Source organism: Tupaia chinensis, unplaced genomic scaffold, assembly GCF_000334495.1.
Source record: "Tupaia chinensis unplaced genomic scaffold, TupChi_1.0 Scaffold000187_1, whole genome shotgun sequence".
NCBI classification, from domain to species: Eukaryota; Metazoa; Chordata; class Mammalia; order Scandentia; family Tupaiidae; genus Tupaia; species Tupaia belangeri.
This window is the reverse complement of record NW_006159662.1, coordinates 2,072,269-2,097,697: the sequence shown is the minus strand read 5'-3', so window position 1 is coordinate 2,097,697 and position 25,429 is coordinate 2,072,269. Positions and strand designations below refer to the sequence as shown.

The 25,429-nt window shown below is 36.6% G+C and overlaps 1 protein-coding gene across 5 annotated transcripts in view; it reads left to right on the top strand.

The window, feature by feature from the left end:
- The window catches only part of CEP112 (centrosomal protein 112), a 462,320-nt gene that overhangs the window by 95,117 nt on the left and 341,774 nt on the right, over positions 1 to 25,429 (top strand). For all 5 annotated transcript variants that reach the window (XM_027771158.1, XM_027771157.1, XM_027771156.1 and 2 more), the window contains exons 9-16: positions 3,605 to 3,691; positions 6,966 to 7,065; positions 10,441 to 10,559; positions 11,584 to 11,727; positions 18,844 to 18,998; positions 19,328 to 19,457; positions 20,620 to 20,712; positions 22,587 to 22,647. In XM_027771158.1, the coding sequence (XP_027626959.1) occupies positions 3,605 to 3,691; positions 6,966 to 7,065; positions 10,441 to 10,559; positions 11,584 to 11,727; positions 18,844 to 18,998; positions 19,328 to 19,457; positions 20,620 to 20,712; positions 22,587 to 22,647 (889 nt within the window). The remainder of the gene's footprint in view (positions 1 to 3,604; positions 3,692 to 6,965; positions 7,066 to 10,440; positions 10,560 to 11,583; positions 11,728 to 18,843; positions 18,999 to 19,327; positions 19,458 to 20,619; positions 20,713 to 22,586; positions 22,648 to 25,429) is intronic.

Sequence of the window (25,429 nt, the reverse complement as noted above, 5' to 3'; positions counted from 1 at the left end):
CATTCACAAGAAAAAACGTCACTGATTTTACTTAAGAATTTCCTTAATGAAGCAAGCAGTAGATATTATTAATTTTATTACATTTCATACCTTGTGTATAGATCTTTTTGATAACTGAGTGATGAAATGGAACTATGTGTAAAGAATTTATGCAGCATTGGGGCCAACAGTTGGCCTGGTGCTTAAGGTGCTGGACTCCCTCATGGCTGACCATGGGTTCAAGTCTTGGATCTGGCAGCTTGTTCTCTCACTTTCTCTCTCTCTCTCCTTCTCTCAGATTAAAAAATAATGATAACAAATGAAATAAGTAAATATTTTTTTAAAAAACGAATTTATGCAGCATAACAATGGCTGCACAGAGGAAAACACTTGTGTTTGAGTTTTGAGCTGCTATAGCTACTGTTTTATGGAATACTAGTTTTATTTGACAGAATGACTGTCACTTCTAAGATACATTCCTTTGTCCTCTGGTCTCCATTGTTTATCTTGGGGAGCAGGGAGTCATTCTTGTTTTTGTTCCGGGTATGTAACATTTCTTTTTTCTGACTGTTTTTAAGACTTTCTCTTTGGTTTTCAGTGGTTTGACTCTGATATTTGTATTCTTTGTATTTGTCCTGCATAGAGTTGACTGAACATCTTGTTCTCTGGGTCAATTTTGCTTTTTTATCAAAGTTGAGAAATTTAATGTTTTTCTTCTCTGTTTTCAGTCTTTTCTATAGGCATTTATTTTATATATATATATATATATATATATATATAGTATTAGATGCTTTGATTTTGTCTCACAGGTTTCTAAAGTGTCAAAAATTTATGAATTCTTCAATCATCTTTTTCGTTCAGATGTTTGTATTAATTTCTGTTAATCTGTCATCCAATTTACAGACCTTTCCTTCTGCTATCTCAAATCTTCTGTTAACTCATCCTCTGAGTGTTTTAGCCTTTGTTTGGCAGTGTCGGCCTGCGGTGTGGCCTTCATGGTGTTTCAGCTGTATGTCTTGGTGTTTGCAAGTTTTCAGACAGACATCTCCACTCTGGCCAGGCTGCCTTTGGTATCTCCCAGCATTGTTTATGTGTAGTATCTCTTATATTTTTTGTCTTGTATCAGACATGCTTCGTTATTCACCCCGTGTACCCTCATCGCAGCCTGTCAGCCTGTGGTCAAGGGCTGGCAGAGGATTGTGCTGGGCAGCTCAAACCTCTATTGCCCTGTACTTAAGATTCCAGCTTCTTTAACTGCTCTGAACTCTGACCTCTGCCGTCTCAACTCGTGGGCCTGTGGTGCTGTAGTCGGACTTCAGTTATTGTACCTAGACAGAGAGCCAGAACTATCAAGGGACTCAATTTATGAGGATTGCAGCCTGTACTGCCTGCTGTTCAACACCTCAGAACGGTTACTGCATATATTTTATCTCATTTTATGGCTGTTAACAGTGGGGGGTTAGTTTGGTATTAGTTATTTCATTATATAGCTCCAGGCTTCTTAAATTTGAAATGGATAGCATATATTCTGATCCCAGAAAAAGAAAACTTAAATGTTGTTTGGAGCCAGGGCTTCTTGGTGGTCAAATAAATTAGAAGTGTTATAGTCAGTTTTTCAGCTTTAGTTTTTTATATTAAACTAAATTAAGCAATGTCGTTTATTGTCCTTTATATATACGTATATGTGTAAATGCACACATATGTACATATCTGTACTTTTATCTATATATACATCTTATGTTCTTGCATTGTGTTTATACATCGTACTAGTAAGATTTGTTTCTGTCCTAACCCTGGTGATTCATCATGAATCATGGCCTAAGTACAAAGCAGAAGTATAGAGTGTAACATCAAGGCAAGAGTTTTTGGAAAAGAGATATTCCTATTTATTTTTAAGGATATCAATGGAAAGCTTTCCTTTAATATTACCCTTATGGGGACCAGCAGGTGGCATGGTGGCTGACTGCAGCTTGAAGATCATGCCAGGCACATTGTGCATGCCCAAAATTCCAAGAGGAAAATGGAGGAGAAGGGATTGTGACGTGGCCCTCTCCCTTGGGGGGTAATTTCTCAGTTTCCCTCTCTCTGTCTCTCTTTCTTTCTGGCAAGTGCATGTATCCTATGGCAAAAACCTAAAAAATAATTACCCCTATAATAACTTGGTTTTTAGTATTTTAACAAGTTATGAAACTTTAGATTGGAAATATTGGGACAAATCAGCCTCCTAATATGATGTAGTGAGAACTGATATATCACTTCAGTGTCATTCTTGCCAAAATCTTATAATCTAATCTCGAGGAAGCATCAAATAAACCCAAATTGAGAGACATGCAATAACTATTTGTCTTTTTCAAAAACATCAAGGTCAAAAAAACACAAGAAAGGCTACTCAGTATTAAAGGACATGTCATTGATATGGCAACTAGCAGCATGCGTGATTCTGAGTTGGATCCTGAATCGGGGAGCAAGTAGTAATTTATATAAACAGCATTACTGTGATAACTGATTAAACTTGACCATAAACTGCATTAGAGAATGTTGTTGTTAATATTAAATTTCCTGATTTTTGGTAAGTGTACTATGGTTTTGAAGTACACAGTGTCCTTGTTTAAAGAAATATGCACTGAAGTTGGTCAGGTGTGATCCAGCCCCCTTACCTACTAGGCTACTGGGCCAACTGCTTTTTTAATTTAAGGTGGTACTCATTATTACCAACAAGTATTGGTCACGTTTTTGCTGGCTTTACTGAGAATACTCTGGCATGTGGTATTGGTTTGGGGAGGACAAGAGTTGTTAAAGAATGTTCAAAAGCAAATACTCACTACCTTAAGGAAGTTGGAGTCTATGGTTCTAAGAGAGAGGACCAGTAAACTGTTCAGAAAGATGTGCATTTATAACTTGCCATTTTTATGTGATAATTCTTATTTAAATATTATAGGTTAATAAAAATGTTTTTTAATGAGTCTGTAGATATGAGCAATGAAAAAAATAAAAGTGGGTTCTAAAATAAAAAAAGCTAGGACCAACCAGCGATGTGCTGGTTAAAGTGGCTGGATCCTACATGGCCGACTGCATGGTTGAGTACCAGACTCAGTGACTTGAAAAACATACTGGGCACCCATGTGTGTGTGCCCAAAATCCTGAGAGGAGAATGGAGGAGAAGGGGTGCAGTGTGCCATCTACCACTAGAGGGTGCTTTCTCACTTTTCATCTCTCTTTCTCTCTGTCTCTCTCTGTGAGTGAGTGCACATACCCTATAGCAGAATTTAAAAAATAAAAAAAGGAAAAGCTAAAATACTGTGTGCATTTAAATGTAAAAACAAAATACCACTTTAAAATTACTTGTTAATTTTGCGGGAGGTGGGTGGAGAGGTAAATGATGAGTCTATACTTAGTATTGTCATTTTTACCTGCCACAAGAAAAATTTTAAAGACTTTTGATTAGTTTGGGAATAACTGGAAGAATATAATCAACATACTAGTTTATGTAATATGACTGCTTAAACTATGGCTACAGGTAAAAATGATAGTCTCTTTTATATAGAGAGTTATTTTAATTCAGTCATTTATTTTTTGCCAAAGGGAAGGGTAATTTATTAACACTTTTAAAATATTTTTCTTGAAGTTGGACATGAAAACAAAAATGATAGAAGCCAGATTTCATGAAGAAAAACTCAAACTGCAGCAGAAACATGATGCTGATGTTCAGAAGGTAGGGTATATATTACTTATTCTTTTGTTTATGTTGAATATTTAAAATATTCTAGGTCTTCTCATGATCCAGGCAGCCATCCATCCATCCATCCATCCATCCACCCATCCACCTGTCTGTCGGTCCATCCTTCCATCCATTCATCCATCCATCCATCCATCTATCCATCCACCCATTTACTTATTTACATATGTTTTGATAGTCTTCGTTGTGAGTAGAAATCGCTAAAGTTATAACCTCTCAAAGCTGAACTTAAACTTCATTTGTTAAACACATATGTACTTGTAAATCCTCATATTACCTTTTAGTTCATTTTCAACTAGTGTTTTAAGGCTGGGCTATTATAGTCTTTTATCTGCATTTTATCATTGACTTCCATTAAAAATATAATAAGACATCAACTATAAATGCTGAAGTATTTATATATTCTTTGAGCTTTCTATTCACTCAAGTTTCCTTTTTAACTTGTGGAGGAGCTCTTGGACTTAGCTCTGTTGGTGGAGACTGCATCCTTATATGCCTGCATTTATTTATATAGGTCATTGAGGTTTAGGCCTTCCTACCTTTCAATCTGTATTTTCAAATAAACATATTTTCTTTCTAACTAGCATAGGAAACATCATTAGTTTATGGTTATCCATCACAGAATTCGAATTGATAGCTATATTTTAGTAATAATTTAAAAATTTAGTAATAATAATGTGTGTTTTTCAATACATGAAGGTTGATCTAAGTAGAAACTTTTCAGGGCCAGTAGATGGTATAGCAGTTATGTCGCTGGACTCCCACATGGCTAACTGCAGTTTGAGTCCTGGATCTGAGAGCTTGAAACTTATGCCGGGTGCATGTGCGTGTGGGTGCATACCCAAAATCCCAGGAGGAGAATGAAGGAGAAAGGCTTGTGGCATGGCCATACCCCCTGGGGGGTGATTTCTCATTTTCTCTCTCTCCAGGAGTGTACACACTCTAAAGCAAAAACTTCTTAACAAAATGAATAAAATCTTTTTACTTCCTCTTTCAAAATTCAGCCTGTGATTCTGCTGCCCAAAACCAAGTAACAGAAACCTCTGTAGTAAGTAGTTAAGGCCATAGTAGCAAGTATCCACTTTCTTAAAAGCTTAACATGTATTAATATGTAGTTGGTGTACAGTTGGCTCATCTTTCAGAGCAACAAGAAACAAAATTGATTAGACATTAGTGAATAACTTTTTCTTTTAGATGACTTTGGGTGTATAGGAAATATACCTCAGCTATAAGAAAAATAGGTATTTCTAGTATTGATTGGTTATTGGAAAGAGAAGTATTGACTCCTTTCCCCTTTACTTTCCTTTCGCTTCAAATTTTAAAGGCAATATTAGTTTTTGCTCCTATTAGAATTTTATTTTAGTTTAAATAAGTATAGTTCTCTATCAAAAGTATGTTAGGGAGTAAGTAATCTAATTTCAATATGACATATCCAAATGAAATATAATCTATTGATGTATAAGATATATTTGAAAAAATCAGAGTTTGAAAAAGACTTCTTGGTATGTCTGTTACAAAAATACATTTTAAGAAAAATAATTTAATAAGAAAATCCAGGAATTTTTCTTTTTAAGTAAATTTTGTGTGAAAAATGAAAGCAATGCAACTAGTTTGAAGAGCCATAAAAATATAAATAAAACCCTTGACCTTATGCTAGATTTGGAAAGCATTTTCATCAGTTTGTTGCTCATATAACATTTTCTGAGTGTCAAAAATTGGAGAGGGGGACCAGCAGTTAGCGTAATGGCTATGTCGCTGGACTCCCACATAGTCAACAGTGGTCCCAGACCCGGTGGCTTAAACTCACGCTGGGCACGTGTGCGTGCGTGCCCAAGATCCCGAGAGGAGAATGGAGAAGTGATTGTGGCGTGGCCATCCCCCCGGGGGGTGATTTCTCGCTTTCTATCTCTCTGTCTCTGTCTGTCTGGTGAACGCATGTGCTCTATAGCAAAAACCTCTCAAAAAAAAAAAAAAGAATTGGGGAGGAATAAAATTCAGAGTGTTTTATCTATTTGCATATATTCTCCTATTTTCCTTTTTTATTAACACTAAATGGGGGTCATTCTTGTTCCTTTCTTCTTGTTTATTAATCAGTTTTAAAGATGGAACTTTAAAAAGGAGAGGTAAAGTAAAATGCTGCTAATAGAAACACTAAGAAAAGGCTGGTTAGACATTGGTGTGTAACTTTTTCTTGGCGACTTTGGGTATATACAGGAAATATACCTCAACCATAAGAAAAGTGGATATTCTTACTCTTGCTTCAGTTTGGTTTTCTTTTTCCTCTTGGTTAGCATTTTCTTCTGCTTGGCAAATTCCATTTGCCATTTTAGTTATTTCTGTAATTTTTTTTAGTATAGATGTATTCTGAAGTATAAAATCATAACTAAATTTTAATATTACATTTAAAACTTCTCATACATATAAATTAATTATGTAAAATGTTGAATGTTATTTTTCACATATTCTTTTTTTTTTAAGAGAGATTTTTGCTATAGAGCACGTATGCTTGCCCAAGAGACAAAGAAAGACAGAGAGACAGAAAATGAGAAATCACCCTCCAGAGGGATGGCCATGGTGCAATCCCTTCTCCCCCGTTCTCCTCTCAGGATTTAGGGCACACACACATGTGCGTCTGGTGTAAGTTTTAAGCCACTGAGGAATCGAGGAATCGAGCAGCAGTCAACTATGTGGGAGTTCAGTGAAGTAACCATTATGCCATCTACTGGCCCCTATTTATTTGACATATTCTAGTTCACACTAGCAGAGCCAGATATAATAGAAGCCTATTCCGTGTCATCGTCCCACATATTTAGGAATTCTTATTACTGTTCGCTAAAATGATATAAGGTCACTTTTGGGAGGATTCAGAGATATACTCAACTAAAAAAGGTTCTATTCCAGTGCAATAACTTGTAAAGTTTTTGATGGCCTTTTTCTGCCGCTTTATGACAGTTTAATTTCTGAATTATATAAAATATAATCACCTATTTTATGATAGAGAATCACCTATTTTATTATTTCTATTCTACTTAAAAATTGGTATATGAAAATTTCAAAACAATTGTATTTTTAGATAAACAATTATTGTAGTATATTCATATTTTTAAAATGTATTATAAAATAACTTTTGCAGTTTTTGGAGAAACCTTTCATAAGATGGACTGAGATTGACTTGCAAAAAATTTGCTCATTTAAAAAATGTTCTATATTTAAAAGAGTATTTACTAAAACATTTTAAATGTATTTGTAGATTTTAGAAAGAAAGAATAATGAAATAGAAGAATTGAAGACTTTGTATAAAAAGAAACAAAATGAAACTGAGGAAACTATTAGAAAGCTGGAAAAGAAAGGTGATGTTTGTTATGTAAATATTTTAATAATGTTTTCATTTTAGTAATTATAGAAATTAAATTTGATTTTTAACCTTTTACAATATGATATGAGAATGTTTATTTGGGCTTTCCACTGGAAAGAATTGTGTGTGTGAATGTGTGTTTGCATGTTGTGTGTGGATGCAGTGGTGACGGCGGTGAGGTAGTGGTGGTTGGTTTGATTAAGGAGTTGGAAGAGTATGTTGTTGTCATGCTCTCTTTTATCTCTCTCCTCATTGGGGTAGAGCTGCCATAGCTCAATTGACTGCAAGCCATAGAATAAAGATTTACTGGCTTTCGTGAAGAAATCAAAGGAAATTGCTTCTCTTCATCTAGTAAAATTCATTACATTATGCCTTGTAGTATATGTTAGTATTATGGTTGACAGAAAAACACTTTAAAAGTATTCCCCATTTACACTTTCATTAGAATGGAAAAGAAAGCATGTAATCAAGTGTTAAACTGACTATGATTATAGGTCCAAAAATCTAAACCAACAAATGGTCATGAGAGAGATGGCTGAAAATGTTTTTTGAAGAAAAAAGGGCTTTCGAGAGATTTTATAGTTATTTAAATTTTGATTAGCTGGAGAGGAGTTCCAGGTCCTGTGGTTAGAATGCTGAAATTGGTAAATTGTGGGAAGGATGCTACAGAACTACATAGCTAGAGTGGATACCCTATTCATTAAAAGATAGATTTAAAAAGATTTAGTGGACTTGGGGCTTGATTAAACATAACCTTTAATTTCAGATTTTAAAGTTTGAACTTTGTCCTATAGATGCTGCCAAGCCAAAAGATTTCTTGAGATGTGAATTTTAGGGCCTAATATGTTAGGAGGAATATCCTGATAATGGCAGATGTATTGAACCTGGATGGGACCAATTCCCAGCTGTTATAGTAGTCAGATGCAGAATGCAGTGAGGGAGAGAGCATTCTTCTCATTATAAAACAAAGACTCAGCACTGCTAGTCAGTGTCTGATATATGACATCAAGTAGTCTTTGAATCTTGGTTTACTCATTATAAAATGGTGAAGTTAGAATAAATAATATATTAAGTCCCTTCCAACTCAAAGATGTTATGGTTCTGTAATTCTGCACAGAAAATGATAAGGACCCAGACTGTCAGAGCCATGGCTGTGGTAGTAGTGAAAATGAAACTGAAGAAGGTTTGAGTAAGGATATAGTAAAGGGTGAGATATAGACAATGAGTAAGAGGCAAGGAGAAAGGAAGGGTTTCCATGTGGAGCTTGCTAGCTCACTCCCAGTCACCATGCCTGAGTTTATCTGAGTGAATGATAAATACCCTTGGCGCAAACATACCTAAGGTTAAGATGTGCCTAAGGTTTTTTTTTTTTCTTAATAATTATTTTATTTAACTTTTTAAATTTATTTTTAAAATTTGATCATAGAGGGACAGAGTGAGAGAGAGAGAGAGAAAGTGAGAGCAAACCACCGTCAGCCATGTGAGAGTCCAGTGCCCTTAACCATCACACCACTTGCCGGCCCCAGAAATGCCTGTTTTAACCATGATGTTTCTTAAGCCTTTTTGAATTGTGTCTAGATCTCAGTTTTATTTTGGAATTGTAAAGTAAAATGTAGACTATGTTGTAGATGATAAACACTAATATTAAGTTAACTTGGATTCTTCTCCTCCTCTTATTTGTTGCACAATTGAGATACAAGAGGGAAAGAAATTTCTAGGGAAATGCTTATGAAAATTTTGCTATCTTGAAGTAAATTAATAAAAAACATTCTGATAGCTAAGAAAATATTGCATTCAAGTAAAACTAGAGCTGGATTTATTTTATCATCTAGATGACTTGAATATATGAAACAATTTTACTTATGTCAATGACAACTAAAATAGTTTTAGAAAAGAAGATAGAAATAGAAATGATTAATAGGATCCATATGAGATTTTTCCCCCTTTATGATAGAGAGAGGGAGAAGAGAGAGACAGAGAAAGAGAGAGAGATTTTTGACAAGATCTCACCGTGTTGTGATCCTCCTACCTCAGCCTGTTCATTAGCTGGGATTAAAGATGTGTGCAACCATGCCCAGCATGTTAAGTTTGGCCTGGGAACAGAATCCGGGTCGGTCATGTGACCTTCAGCATCCCAAGTAGTGCCCTGTCTGCATGCCACTGTGTCTGGGCCAAGAGAGGGATCTTGTATAATTTAAACATACTTTGCTTTGGTAACATAAACCTCAAGAATGATTTTATCCATGAGCAACAGTATATTGAAGTGATGGGGTTCTTTATTCATTTAATAGATTTTTTTTTTGAGCACATAGCTGTGTGGCACAGTTATGTTTTGTGGATTTAAAAGTTAGAGTATCTTTCTCCTTCATGAAGGAAGTCTTATTAAAGAGGAGATAGGTAAGCACTACATTACAATGTGATCAGTGATTTAATGGAGATACATGTGAAGTTTTATGGGGAAAAAAAAGAGAAGTCTCTTTCTGTACCTGCAAGGGGAGGAGTCTGATTGGAATAGTTCATAAAGAATGTGATACTTGAATTGAGATTCCAAGGGTGAGTGGGAGGTTTTCAACAAGGAAGGGAAGGGCATTCCAGGTAGATAGATGATCATGATTAGGCAATAAAATATGAAAAATGCATTTTTGAGGTTTTGCAGATAGGTCGATGTGTTTATAAAACAGGTCTTTTTTTGTTTGTTTGTTAGTTTTGTTTTGTTTTACTTTAAGGCAGGTGTGCTATATGGGTGGAATGGTGAGAAAGCACCCCCTAGGGGGAGATGACCACACTGCTGTCTCTTCTCCATTCTCCTCTTGGGATTTTGGGCAGACACGCACACACTCTGGCATGTTTCTGAAGCTGCCGGTTCCAGCTCTAGAACTGTATGTGGGATCTAGCTGCTATAACTGCTACTCCAACAGCTGGCCCCAAACAGGTTTAAAGTATGGAAGTAGCAAGGGACAAGGCCAGATAGTAGCCACATTGTGAGGAGATGTTTCTCACATTGGAGGCTTTCAGTCTTTATCTCTCAGGTGAGGAGAACCATAGAATGCCTTTAACCCTGGGAGTAACATTACTGGATCTGACTGTTGAAAGGCCACTTTAAAGCAGCAGGGGTCCATTTGGAGGGGATGAGCATTGAGGCTAGCAGACTCAATCTAGGGAGTAAGTGAGTAATGTCGAATTGAATGAAGACTGTCTGTGGTAGGACTGGAGAAAAAGAACAGAGAATAAGAGACATTCTAGAAGAGACAATTGAGTAGACTTTGTGAAAAATTGAACTATATATTAAATTGTGCTCTATATTCCACATCATCAAACTCTTATATGGTATCTAGAATTGGCTTAACTATATTTTTATCATTTTTGACAGTTCAGGCCCTTATACGTGACTGTCAAGTCATCAGAGAGACTAAAGAAAACCAGATTGCAGAGCTAAAAAAGTTATGTGAACAAAGTACGGAGTCACTGAATAATGATTGGGAAAAAAAGGTAAGCTACGTAAAATGGTAATAGAAAACATAAAAGTAGGTGCTTCAGAGTAACATATTTAGTTATAAAAATAATGGATTTCACAGAGCATGCAGAAAAGTATGAAAAAAATGACTTAAAATTCTAGTCTATCTAACTATCTATAATAGCTACTTTCATGTTTTGGTTTCTTTTCATCTACAAGTCTACGGTCTCCAAAATAGCTGTCATGTAGAAAACATACTTTTGACTAATTTTGGGGCCTGGATTTGGATGCAGAGAATAAGAGTTAGGATTTAGACTCTGAATTCCGGCCCCATTGAGGTAAATGAAGAAATGCCTACAGACAGAGAGCACAGCACAGATTACCAACACCTTGTGGAAGCTGTCCATTGAACTTTGTCAGGGTCTTCCATATTTGCCTTTGTTTTCTTTATCAGAGTTTTCATAGGTATTTTAAAGTTTCATCTGTTGAACTATATACATAATCATCTTTATAGATATGTATGTACATGACACATATAGTATACAGTTCTCCTTAGTTATCCCACTCATTCTGTGGATAGCTTCCACAAGGCGTTGGTAATCTATGCTCCCGGTCTGTAGGCATTTCTTAATAACAATATTATCAAGCCAGCCGGTGGCATGACGGTTAAGGCTACTGGGTCTTATAATTAAATAGGACCAATAATTTAAAAAAATAATTATAAATGTTTCTGTTTTCTGATTGCAGACTAGTATTGTTTAGCTGAACTTTGTATTTTCTGTCATATTTGTTTACTCTTTCTCCTGAAGCAGATAACTCCCTTTCATTTTGTTCATTCATTAAAATTTCCAGCTCAGGAAAATAAAGAGAAAAGTTTATTTGTCAGTCCTGCTTTTTATATGATATATTTGCTTGGGTGCTTATTCATGCATTTTATGTATTTTGTTGTTCAAGTTACTATACATACAAATGGAGGAATACAGGAAGATATTTCTTTCTGAATTGCAAAATCGTCTGTTCCATAGTAGTGAAATAGTCAATCTCAATTTCATTGTGTAGCTCCACAATGCTGTAGCAGAGATGGAAAAGGAAAAGTTTGATCTTCAAAAGCGACACACTGAAAACATTCAAGAATTGCTTGAGGATACAAATGTACGACTGAATAAAATGGAGAGTGAATACATGGCACAAACACAGTCTACAGTAAGTCCTTTTCTGTTTCTAGACATTTTTAGAAACTGTCTTCTTAGTTTTTCTCTCCCCATGCTTCCCTGATGTGTACAGTATATAAATAAGTATATTATAAAGTTAAAAAACTTCACATTCCTACTTGATACAGATTGATATATGACAGTGGATAGTTGCTTGTGTTTTTCTGAGGGATTGGATTCTGGATTGTTTGATGCCACTTTTAAAAAACCTTCGGAAGGGGGTCAGCAGATGGTGTTAAGTGGTTAAAGCACCAGACTTCCATATGGCTGACCGTGATTGAGTCCTGGACCTACTGGCCTGAAACTCAGACCAGGCGTGTGTGTGTGCGTGTGTGTGTGTGCGCCCAAAATCCCAGGAGGAAAATGGAGGAGATAGGATTGTGGTGTGGCCATCCTCTCTGGGAAGTGAGTTCTCACTTTCCCTCTCAGTGTCTCTCTCTGGTGAACACACATGCCCTATGGCAAAAACTTCTATTTTAAAAAAAAAAATCTTAGAAGACTTTACAAATATATATTTTGAGAGGTTAAAATTGCATTTATTAAAGGACACTTGGTTGTTTCTTCCTTTTGGCTGTTGTGAGTAATGCTGCTATGAAAGTGTGTATGCAGTTATCTCTTTGATACCAATGCCATGGCCAAAACTCAAATTTAAATCTGAAATACATCATCACCACATCCTACATTTTTACAAAGGTGAATTAAATATAATAAATAATTTTAAAGTGAAAGTTTTAAAAATACACTAATTGCTTAAGTTTACTGCATTTATTTTATTAAATAATATTAAGAGAGAAATATCTTTCTTAGTGGAATTTTTAATTTTTCTAAGTTTGGGATTGAAAAGAAAAGCTATATATTGGAGCCAAGAGGTCACTTAGATAAACTTCATTCTCTTTTTAATGAAAGTTAAATTTAAAAATTAGCATTCAGGCCTTGTCATAGGTAATAATAGTAAATATAGAGGAAAATGGACAGAGTCTGTCAGCGAGATTGAATTTAAGAATCATCAAAACAAGACAGGTCTTGCTGAGCAGCTCCTGATTTAATAATTAAACAAGGTAGAGTTCAAGACATGGCTTAAGATGAAAGATGAAACTGTCACTGAGAATTAGTTTCTGTGTTTTGTTTTTCTTTTCAATTTTTTCCTTTTTGTTGAATCTTGTTTTGTTTTATTACCATTTAGTGTAAGCAGACACTTGTATAGATTATTCGATTTATATCTTTTGATATTGGCAGGGATTTTCTTATGTCAAATATAGTTAGAACATTTAAACACTGGATTTTAAAAACAAATATTAGAGCTTACAAATTATAGCAAAATTATTAGATGCATGAGAAGATGAAGACTATGAATAATAGCAAGAAATAACCCCCCAGGAGGAATGGGCACACAATAATCTCTTCTCCTCCATTCTCTTGGGATTTGGGGCATGCATGCCCATGCAACAGGCGTGAGTTTTAAGCCACCGGGTCCAGGACTTGAGCTGTGGTTGAGTACGTGGGAGTTCAGTGACATAACCATTACACCATCTGCTTATGTTTCTTAAGACTTAATTTGTTGAAAATCATGTCTATAATATTTCATACCAAAATAATATCTTTACCCAAGCTTTCTCTTAATTTCTAGTTGGCATCAACATTCTCTCGGCATATTAGCTTTTTAACCTGGAAGATTTATGGTTTTTGCTACTTTCACCTTCCTCATTTAGTATTTTACTAGATCATTCTATTTACTTCTCTGCAGTTTTCTTGGATCTGCTCTCTTCCTTTCTGTTTCTCCAGCTACCAGTTGAGTCAAGGCGATTGTTGCCTCATTCTTGGATTCCTCAAGTAACTTGCCAATTGCTCTACTTGTCTTCTCTTTCTCCATATTGGGCAAGCACAATTTTTCCCACGATGAGATACTTGAATTCCTAATCAGATGTCTATTATAATTCTGCTTACAAGCCATGTCAATTCTGGAAGCCCAACCGAGTCTTTCGAGTCCCATCTTTGAGCTCTCTGTGAGGGAGGGTACCCTGTGCACACAGGAGAATCTTCCGTGCTGGAACAGTTACTTGTTCCTTCCCTCTCCCGTCATTGTGTACCACAGAATTCCACTTCCACACTGTGTGTTACAGCCCGCAAAACACGAGTCCACATCAGCATCTTTTTTCCTGAGGCTTTCATTTTGTACTTCCTCAATTTTTTGTATTCAGTTTAAAAAAGATTATCTTGGTCAGATATTGTTGTTGTCCTTAAGGTACTTACATATCAATAGGCTTTCCCTTGTTATCATAGGTTTTAAAATTCCTTTACTTTTTGCCTGGAGTTGTGTGTAAAACACAATGACTATTTAGAAAATACTTTAAACATAAATAAATAAATAGTATCACATGTTTTGTTTCTTATATCAGAAAGTTGATATGTGTATTCAAAGGCATTGAAAGTATTTGTGCCAGTTTTGCTTTTGTTTTTCGCTGGATCAGAAATTATGCCAGCTTCTAATGACAGTTATTTTTTGAGAAATGTTTGGTTTTAGATATTATCAGAATCATCCTTTTCTTTCTTTCTTTCTTTCTTTTTTTTTTTTTTTTTTGCTATAGTGAGTGTGTGTTCACTGGAGAGAAACAGAGAAAGACAGAAAGAGGGAAAGAGAAATCACATCCCCCCCCCACCCTAGGAGGACTGGCCATGCTGCAGTCCCTTCTTTTCCATCTCCCTCTTGGGATTTTGGGCATACGTGCAAATGACACCTGGTGTAATTCTCAAGCTGCCAAGTCTGGGACTTGAACCTCAGATGATCATGTAGAGTCCAGTGCCCTAACCATTATGCCACCTGCTGTTCTCCCCTTTTTTAATCTGGCTATACTTTACCCAGTTTTTTTACTGCTGTTATTCTTACCCCCTTTTTTTAACCTGTCCTTCTTGCATGATAGAATGTTATTCTGTTTTTCTACTTCTGAATCCTTTTCTTGTCTTCCACTTTTTATCTTCCCTCTAGTGACCCAGGACTTCCTTATCTCCTGTCAGTCTTCACCAACAGTACCAAGAAAATGGGTTTGCCCATTTGATGGGCCTCAATATATAATAATCAATCATATAATTGTACATCGATCATATATATGTACTATTATTATATACGGTACATTCTTTGAATCATTTGCTAAGGGACTCTTGGAAGAAATAGTCTTGACAAACTGGTAAAGTTTGTTCTTTGGTATGTTGCAATTTTTCTTACTGCACCCCACACGTACTTTCTTACTGCGCCCCGCGCGTACCTTCTTACTGCGTCCCGCACATACCTTCTTACTGTGCCCTGCACGTACCTTCTTACTGTGCCATGTGCGTACATGCTATTTTCACTGTAGCTTTCCTTTTCATGGTGTTTTTTGTCCCTTTCGCAATGTATCTGAGTTCTGTATGTTCATGTTTGTTTTCTGGATCTCAACATAGCTTACCTAAGATCTTACAGTTTTCCTTTGCCTTTTTTTGGGGTTTTGTTTTAGAGATAAGGTTTATTAACGTTTTATGGATATATCATCTTTTTTAAAAAAATAAATTGTATAAAGCATGGATTGTGCCAAATATGTCTCATTTACCTTTTTTATTGGCCTTTCCTCTCTTTTCATTACCAAATATTTGTTTAGTTGCTATGATTGTCCATTTTTGATTATTTCTCATTTTAAAAAATACACTAATTCTTTTTAAGTAATTGCTAGAGGGCATTAAGGGCACATATACTTGCCAGAGACTCTGAGAGGGAAAGCAACCCTTTAATGGGTGACTGTCACTCTACAATCCCTTCTCCATTTCTCCTTTCTGTCACGATTTTGGGCACATATGCACATGTGCCCAGTATGCTTTTCAAGATACTGGGCTGGGATTTGAAACCAGTTGGCAATGTGAGATCTGCCTCCCTTAACCTTTAGGTTAAGAGATTGGCCCCACAAATTCCTATCTTGGTAACTTATTTGAAAACAGTTTCTGGGCATATAGGACCAATGTCATGTTACATAGCAGAAGGAATTTTGTACTGTGCAAGGGTGTATGAGAGTGAATTCTTTTAGCATTTCTTACTCTGTAGGCCACATTTGTTTGTGTGATTTTTTTTCCCCCTCAATCTAATCTTTCTTCCTTTTGTTTCATGCTAGATTGCATTGAAAAAGTCTGTAGTCACAATTTGTGTTTCTGTTATTGTTGAAACAAACAAGAGACTTTTTGCATGCCACTAGTTTGGATAATTGCATTCTGATGGTATTGGGTTGTTAGAAAAGTCAAGGTGTATTTTTCTATGTTTTTCTAAGCTAAAATATGTCAGGACTTTTCTGATGGCCTAATATTTTATTTTCAAAGATCTTCAGCCACGGGAACAGCAGTTAGCATAACGGCTATGTTGCTGGATTCCCATGTAGTCGACCGCGGTTTGAGTCCTGGACCCAGTGGCTTAAACTCACGCTGGGCGTGTGTGCGTGTGTGCCCAAGATCCCTAGAGGAGAATAGAGGAGAAGGGATTGCGGTGTGGCCATCCCCCCTGGGGGGTGATTTCTCACTTTCTGTCTCTGTCTCTCTCTGTCTTTCGGGTGAGTGCACATGCCCTATAGCAAAAACCTCTCCAAAAAAAAAAAAGATCTTCAGCCATAATTCATCTTTTTCTTTGGGCTATTCTTGCAGTTACATTGATTTTTTTTTTTTTAAAGAGACTTTTTGCCACGGGGTATGTACACTTTGCGGGAGAGAGAAAGACACAGTGAGAGGGAAGGTGAGAAATCACCCCCTGGGGGGATGGCCATGCCACAATCCATTCTTCATTCTCCTTCTGGTCTTGGGCAACACATGCACTTGGCATGATTTTCTTTCTTTTTTTTTTTTAAGAGAGATTTTTGCTATAGGGCACATATGCTAGCCAGAGAGACAGAGAGAGACACAGAGAAACAGAAAGTGAGAAACCAGCCCCGGGGGGGGGATGGCCATGCAGCAATCCCTTCTCCTTCATTCTCTTCTTGGGATCTTGGGCATTCATGCACATGTGCCCAGCAGTGGCATGATTCTCAAGCCACCAGGTGCTGGACTAGAGCCACATGAGAGTTCAGTGATGTAACCATTGAGCCATCTGCTGATCTCAGACGTTCATTAATTTTGCAGTGCTTTCTCATATATTTTTTTTGGATAATAAATACCTCATTTAAAAAATTATTTATTCTTTTAAATACACATACACCATTACCCTCAACAAAGTCTTTTTGTGTCACAAAACCTTACTCCCTAACCCTTCCAGTCAGCCAGGATCATAGGTCTGTGTGCACCCAGCATGTTGCAGGTCCACCTGAGATCTGAATTATCATCCTCCATGTGGGTCCAGTACTGCAGAGTGACACCTTACTGCCTGCGTCGCTATAGCTAGGCCCCTCATGTTTTACAATTTCAGCATCTGGATCATCTGTGTGTCTATTTCTATTTTGCTTTTAGTTTCTTGATTTTATTTCTTGGTAGGACTGGCATTTTCTGATTTATTTTCAGGCATTGTGTATGAAAAATAGTAGAGGCTCTGGGTGAGGTTATCTTCTAGAGGGACTCTACCCTAACCTTTTAGGGGTAGTTGGTGTGGAGATAGGTCACCTGATCCATTCACAAACTGATTGACTCGAGGCTGGTTGCAGTCTTTGTAATTTTTGCTCTATTTCTGACCCACCTTCACTCCTAGTCGTAGCCCTCAACACATGTTCCAGCTGAAAGTCCGTTAATGTTAGTAAGGCTTTCCTTACTGGCTGAGTTACAGGTTTTACCTCTCAGTAAAGTGACACTGCTGAAAACTCTGGTGTTCTTTTCAGTTTTTTTGTTTTGTTTTTCTTTTCATTTGGTTGTTTGGCTCTTGCCCTGTAAATGTTAAGAATTCTACACATTCCTTGAGGAGAAAACTTTTGGTGTGGTGCCCACTTCTTAAGGATGTTAATTCCTCAAGTCCTGGCTACTCCAGCTATCTTTTGCTGTTATTTCCTTGCCCCATCCTCCAAGATTGGAAAATGCCTCGAGGGTAAAAGCTGTATACAGAATGTCGATTGATCTCTGAGGTTTCATTTTCTGGCCTCTATACATTCAAGCTGTCTAGGAAGCTCATTAATACCTTCTTCCTGATTTTCTTTTTGTAGCTGTCTGAGTTTTTCAGGTGTTCTTAATGGGAATGTAATTTGCTGAAATTTTGAATATTGTGGGAAAATGGAGATATATTTTGATAAAATGGAAAAGACATTAAAAACTGAAATAAATGAAAATTTTGTGTACTAACACCACAGCTGTGTAATAACATATTCTTATACATTTATGTATTAATAATCCTTATGTGATAATCTTGTGTTAAAATGTTAGGGTTAGGGGCCAGCAGATGGCATAGAAGTTATGTTGCTGGACTCCCACAAGGCTGACTGTGGTCTGAGTCCCAGACCTGGTGGCTTGAAATTCACACTGGGTACATGTATGTGGATGCTCAAGATCCTGGGAGGAGAATGGAGGAGAAGGACTATGGTGTGGCCATCTCCCCTTGGGGCTGATTTCTAACTTGCCCTCTCCCTGTCTCTGTCTCTGTCTCTGTCTTTATCTGGTGATCACATCTGTCCTAAGACAAAAATCTCTACCAAACCAAAAAAAAAAAAAAGGGGGTAATGGGTTTTCTCTTTAAAAATACTGCATTTTTGTAATTTAAACAAGTTTCTAAAACTTAAAGTGAAGAGAAAAAAACACTAGTAAAGGTTCACCTAATAAATCTAAACTTATAAAGAAGTGTAAAGAGAATGTAATCTTCCTGAGGATAGGGATTTTAGGGACTTTATCTGTATTAGTTACTGCTGTGTACCTACTTCCTAGAATATTACCATTCACTGAATAAATATGTATTAAATTAATGAATGGTATATAACCATGATATTCTTGGTTTTAAGGTAGAAATTTTGTTTCGTTTAGTCTTTTTAAAGACTTGATTAATTTAAAGATTAATTTAGTTTCTACTGCTGTGGTTTATGATATCTTTTTTTCATTATTCTTATAGGCAATATATTTTCTTTAGGCTCCTTAATGGTCCAAACGTATCATAAAGTCAGTCAGAGGCTTTTTTAACAGTAACCTATTCTTTTAGAATCACGTGGTCAAAGAACTGGAGGCACGTGTCCAGCAGCTGACTGGAGAAGCAGAGAATAGTAACTTACAGAGGCAGAAATTAATTCAAGAAAAAATGGAACTTGAAAGATGTTACCAGATAACATGTAGTGAATTACAAGAAGTAAAGGCAAGGTATTGTCTGAAATCACATATCTTTCAAGTGTTGCTATAGAGTATTGTAGATTATCTGTAAACTTAATTATCTGTTCAATTATCTGCTAAACTTAATCATGCCGTATGCATTTATTTAACCTTGAACGGTTTCTAACCTAAATATTGCTCTTTTTTTTTTTAAAGTTCCATTTTAACACAAGAACCATACTGTTTAGTAACATCCATTAAGTGTAGATACTTACTTGATATATTAAAAGATAATTGGAATTTAGCTGATTTAAAAATATCATTTAAAAAATTGGCTCTAAAAATATCAGAAGTATATTTTATTCTCCTATTGCTTTTAGGCGCAACACACTGCATAAAGAGAAAGATCATCTTATAAATGATTATGAGCAAAACATGAAATTATTACAAACCAAATACGATGCTGATATAAACCTTCTGAAACAAGAACATGCTCTTTCGGCCTCTAAGGTATTCTACGCTGGTGGATATGCTCAAATAATGTCGTTATTTACTCAGCCTGTAGCCACAGATAGCCATGCCGAAGCCAAATACTTGCCATTTGAGATTAATTGCTCCTCTATTTATTCTTGGAATAATGAAACTTCAAGAATTTGTATTGATACTTAAGATGGTAAAAATGTGGGGGCCAGCAGGTTACATGGTGGTTAAAGCACTGGACTCCCATATGGCCAAACGTGGTTCGAGTCCTGGACCTGGAGGCTTGAAAGTCATGTCGTGTGTGTGTGTGTGTGTGTGTGTGTGTGTGTGTGTGTGCCCCCAAGATGCCAAAAGGAGAATGGAAGAGAAGGGAATGTGGTGTGGCCATCCCCCTTGGGTGTGTGTGTGGGGGGGTGAATTCTCACTTTTCTCTCTCTCTGTCTCTCTGTTGTCTCTCTCTGGCAAGCACATGTTATGGCCCCAAACAGATAAATGTCCAGAATACAGCATGAAATATTTACTAAATAAATTCTGCTGTAACAAGTTAAATAAATCCTTTTAAGTATCGAAGTTTTTAATGGGGGAAACAAATTCTAAGAAGCTGTATTGATAATATATTATAATTACTATTATTTTGAAATCTTGATTCTGCTTTAGTTATAAAAATATAGATTTTTGGGGAACCAGCAGTTAGCGTAATGGCTATGTTGCTGGACTCCCACATAGTTGACCGCGGTTCACGTCCCGGACCCAGTGGCTTAAAACTCATGCCGGGCACGTGTGCGTGCGTGCCCAAGATCCCGAGAGAGTGGAGGAGAAGGGATTGCGGTGTGACCATCCCCTCTGGGGGGTGATTTCTCACTTTCTATCTCTATGTCTCTCTCTGTCTGTCTGGCAAGCGCATGCACCCTATAGCGAAAACCTCTCCAAAAAAAAAAATAGATTTTTGTAAATCTATATTTTATATCAGCATCACATTTTTAGAACTCTAAATATTATGCAGAATTTAATTTATATTTTTACTTTAAAAGGTTAATTTTTGTACTGTCTCTAAAATATTTTTATTCAGATTTGTAGATAATTTTAATTCTCACTGAACTTTCAGGGGGAAAGGGTATATCTTTTCTATAAAAAGTTATAGGATGGTACAAAATCAATATTTTGCTTTTTATTCTTTTCAAAATCCTTGTAGGCATCTGGTATGATTGAAGAATTAGAACAGAACATCTGTCAGTTAAAGCAGCAGCTACAGGAATCAGAACTTCAAAGAAAGCAACAGCTGAGAGTAAGTCTTGTATTTATACACAAAAGAACAGTGGCCCAAATTCACCTTTTCCTTTTTGATTTATATCTATAAATGGGAGTCAATTTAAAGAAAACAACTCAGAAATGCAGGTAGCCATTTCTTATTCATTTATTCCATTGTATAATTTTTCATTTCACTTTATTCATTTTAACTAACAAAGGTAGATTCTAATATGACATAGCGAATAAAGTTAGTTTGCATGATCTTATTTTGAAATTAATTTAAAAAATAAGCCTTATTATCTGATAATCTTCATAATTTCTTTCTCTCTCTTCATCCCTCTTTGTTTCTCTTTTGTGATTTTTAGAGATTTTTGCTGTAGAGTGCATGCGCTCGCTGGAGAGACAGAGAAAGACAGAGACAGAAAGCAAGAAATCAGCCCCGGGCCACAAAGCAATCCTTTCTCTCCTCCACTCTCCTCTTGGAATTTTGGGAATGCATGCACACGTGCCTGGTGTGAGTTTTAAGCCTCTGGGTCTGGGACTCAAAATGCACTTGACTACATAACTATATCAGCTGCCCCCCCCCTTTTTTTAAAGAATTATTTTATTTAACTTTATTTATCCATTTATTTATTTTAATTTGACCAAAGAGGGATAGAGTGAGAGAGCGAGAGAGAGAGAGGTCTGGAACTTGAACCGTGGTCTGCCATGTGGGAGTCCAGCGCCCTTAACCACCATGCTACCTGCCCTCTCTTTTGCACCTTTTAGATGTTTCCTTTCCTCTTGTAGTCAACAAGTACCAAGTACTGGAATGTAATATAACTTGAAATTTATCATTTCCTTGTTGACTCAGATGGTCTTTTTTTTTTTCTTTTAAATTGAGGTTTTTTTGCCATAAGGTACATTGCCAGAGAAAGAGAAAGAAAGAGAGACAGAGAAAAGGTGAGGGATTATTCCCAAAAGGGGATGGCCATGCCTTGATCCTTTGTCCTTTTTCCTCTCGGTGTGTAAGCATGCATGCACACATGCCTGGTGTGATTTTTCAAGCCACTGGGTCTCAAACTGTGGTCAATCATGTGGAAGTCCAGTGCCCCAACCACCATGCTACCTGTTAGCCCCCAGTTGCTCATTTTTAAGGCAATCTTCTAATCCTAAGGATCAGAAAAGTTTTCTTACACTATACAGAAATACTGCAGAGAATATAATACCTTTAGATAGTTAAGGTTTTATGTTCTGTAATATAAAGCTATTCATTTTTCTACTTGTGGCTTAGAATACTAGGCAGTTTTCTTATTATTCTTATTTTTATTTTTTAGAGAGGTTTTTGATATTGGGTACATGCGTTCACCAGAAAGGTAGAGACAGAGAGACAGAAAGCGAGAAATCACCCCCCAGGGGGAATGGCCATGCCGCAATCCTTCTCCTCCATTTCCCTCTTGGGATCTTGGGCATGCACACACATGTACCCGGCATGAGTTTAAGTCACCAGGTCCTTGACTCAAACCGCGATCAACTACATGGGAGTCCAGTGATGTAGCCATTATGCCATCTGCTGGTCCCATGGCAGTTCTCTTATTAACATGAAGAATGCTAAAGAAGAGTTCAAGGGGCCAACAGGTGGTGGTGTGGTTAAGGTCCTGGACTCCCATGTGGCTTACCATGGTTTGAGTTCCAGACCCAGATACTTGAAAATTACGCTGTGCATGTGTGCCTGCATGCCCGAAATCCGAAGAGGAGGAGTGATTGTAGTGTGGCCATTCCTTCTTGGGGGTGATTTCTCACTTCCTGTCTGTCTCTTGCTGGAGAGAACATACTCTATGGCAAAAACCTAAAAAAGAAAGAAAAGTTTGATTACTAATTTTATTGACGCTAGTGACAATTTCAATAAAAATAAACATTTATCATTTACAGGATCAAGAAAATAAATTTCAAATGGAGAAAAGTCTTGTAAAACACACCTGTGAAAAAAAGGTAAGCTATGTAACATTTGTAAGAGCAAATGAGGCAATTAATAGGGGCCGATTTTTAGAAAGGTAAAAAAGGTAGAAAGAATAATTTGTTTCTAAGTTATTTTCAGCTAAGCAGTAATCAAATTTTACTTTTTTATTTTTCATGTTTTTAAACACCTTCGTCAGTTCTATGTTAATTATTTTAACACTAAGACATGATTTGCACATTGTAGTAATGATGAAGAATATTATAATCTTGCATGCTAACACTGGAAATTATTTTTTTCTACTATTTTAAAAAATAGGATACAATTGAAGGGATTTGTTTTGTATTTTGTTGTATTTTACATACAATGAAAACTTCAAGTATTTCTTAATGGTCACAAAAATGTAAACAAGGAGAAGCAGCCATAGGATGATGCAGCACAAAAGAGTAAAAATATGGACAACTTATTATATATATATGTTTAAGAGGTTTTTGCTATAAGGCACGTTTGCTCACCAGAAAGACAGATAGAGACAGGGAGACACAAAGTGAGAAATCACACCCCAGGGGGGATGGCCATGCCGCAATCCCTTCTCCTCCATTCTCCTCTCGGGATCTTGGGCACGCACGCACACAAACCTGGCATGAGTTTAAGCCCCCAGGTCTGGGACTCGAACTGCGGTCGACCACATGGGAGTCCAGCGACAGAGCCATTACGCTAACTGCTGGCCCCTAATATATATTTTAATAAAACCAAACCAGTAGAATTATATAAACATGCACCACATAATGTAATGTTTAATGTTGAAGAAGATAAATGTATGTATAATCAGTTTCATTATTATACACTGTATGCAAGTCTTAAAAAATCATACTGTAGCACACAAAGATATACATTGATTATGCATATACTAGAAAACATAATTGAAAATAAGTTTTAGTAGAGTATTATAAGTAAATAATGTAAGAATAAATAGACTATAGTTATCAAAAAACAGAAAATTTTGAAAGAACTGGCTAGTACTTCAGAAAGGATTAGTAATTGTTTCTTGTCATTTAGAATAGTGAGTGTTTCTACTGCCATATGTTGGTATTCTTTTTTTTTTTAGAATTTTTAAATTTAACTTTATTTTATTTTAATCAGATATGGACAGAGTGAGAAAGAGAGAGAGAGAGATGGAAAATAAGAAATCAAGCCTCTAGGTCCAGGACTTGAACCATGGTCAGCCATGTGGGAGCCCAGTGCCAATAACCCATGCCACCTGCTGGCCCCTATGTTGGTGTTCTTGTTATCAATAATAACTGGGAAGTTATTGACACTCTTAGCACCTTATGCAGTAAAGTTCAGAGCTCTTTAGATTTATGACTGACATTTCAATTTCAAAATTGTTGTTTGCTAAAAGACATGGAAAGTAAAAGAGTAATTGAAATAGCAAAGTCTTGCTGTTCTGTTTGTAATTATTTACTGGCTGTTTTAACATTAGCAGCTTAATTGATTTGTAAAATGTATGCACTATGGCTGTTCTATTTGTAATTATTTACTGGCTATTTTAACATTAACCATTTAATTGATTTGTCAAATGTATGCACTATGGGGACCAGCAGTTTGCGTGATGGCTATGTCTCTGGACTCCCATGTAGTCGACCGCGGTTTGCGTCCCGGACCCAGTGGCTTAAACTCACGCTGGGCGTATGTGCGTGCATGCCCAAGATCCTGAGAAGAGAATGGAGGAGAAGGGATTGTGATGTTGCCATCCCCTCTGGTGGGGTGATTTCTCGCTTTCTATCTCTCTGTCTCTCTCAGTCTGTCTGGCGAGCACACGTGCCCTATAGGAAAAACCTCTCCAAAAAAAGAAAAAAAAATGTGTGCACTATGGAAAATACTGGATTGTAGGTAAAGTCATGACACATTTTTCTTTTTTTTTTTTCTTTTTGGAAAAAAGTTAAAAAAAAAAAAGTCATTACACATTTTTTGCATAGAAAAACATAGAAAAATTTGTCATGGTTTTCCTGATGACCTAATAGGTAAAAAGTAGCCCTTATTAGCTAAATGAAAACTGAACATAGTTTTATATCACAAACTTCTTTTAAAAATTATTTATTTATTTATGTTTTTAGTTTTGCTATAGAGCATGTGTGCCTGCCAATGAAAGAAAGAGAGGAAAAGTGAGAAATCACCCCCACCCTGGATGGCCATGCTGCAGTCCTCTCTCCTCCATCCTCCTCTTGAGATTTTGGGCACTCTCACACATGTGCCTGGCAAGTTTTTCAAGCCACCAGATCCAGAACTTGCCCTGCACAGTCGGCCTTGAGGGATCCAGCCACCTTAATCTCTACGCCACCGGCTGCCCTGGTTGCAAAATGCTCAGAACACTTCATAAATACTGTATCTTAGCCATACATGTAGTCGCTCAGCGGCTGTCTATTCAGTGCTCACCTTAAGTGCTGGGACAGGGTTGCGGATGAATTAGAAAATAGACCCTGTGTGCCAAGAGCTTATTGTATAAAGAGAATACTGCCATTTAGAATAGTGAGTATTTCTACTGACATGTATTGACCTGAATATGTACTCTTTTAAATTATAGTAAAATTTCTTATTGCCGCAGTTTTAATACAGTTCAGTGTAAGAATTTAAATATGTTTCATGTCTATAAAATGACACCTGGTCAGGAAAGGCAAATAATGCTTTTACTGAAATAAGTGGGTTTTTTTTCCCAGTTTCTACTGCCGAACCATGCAGGTTCACAACTATTTTACGTACATGCATTATCATATCTTCCTCCCCATGTGTAAGGCATCTGGATCCTCTGCATGTACTT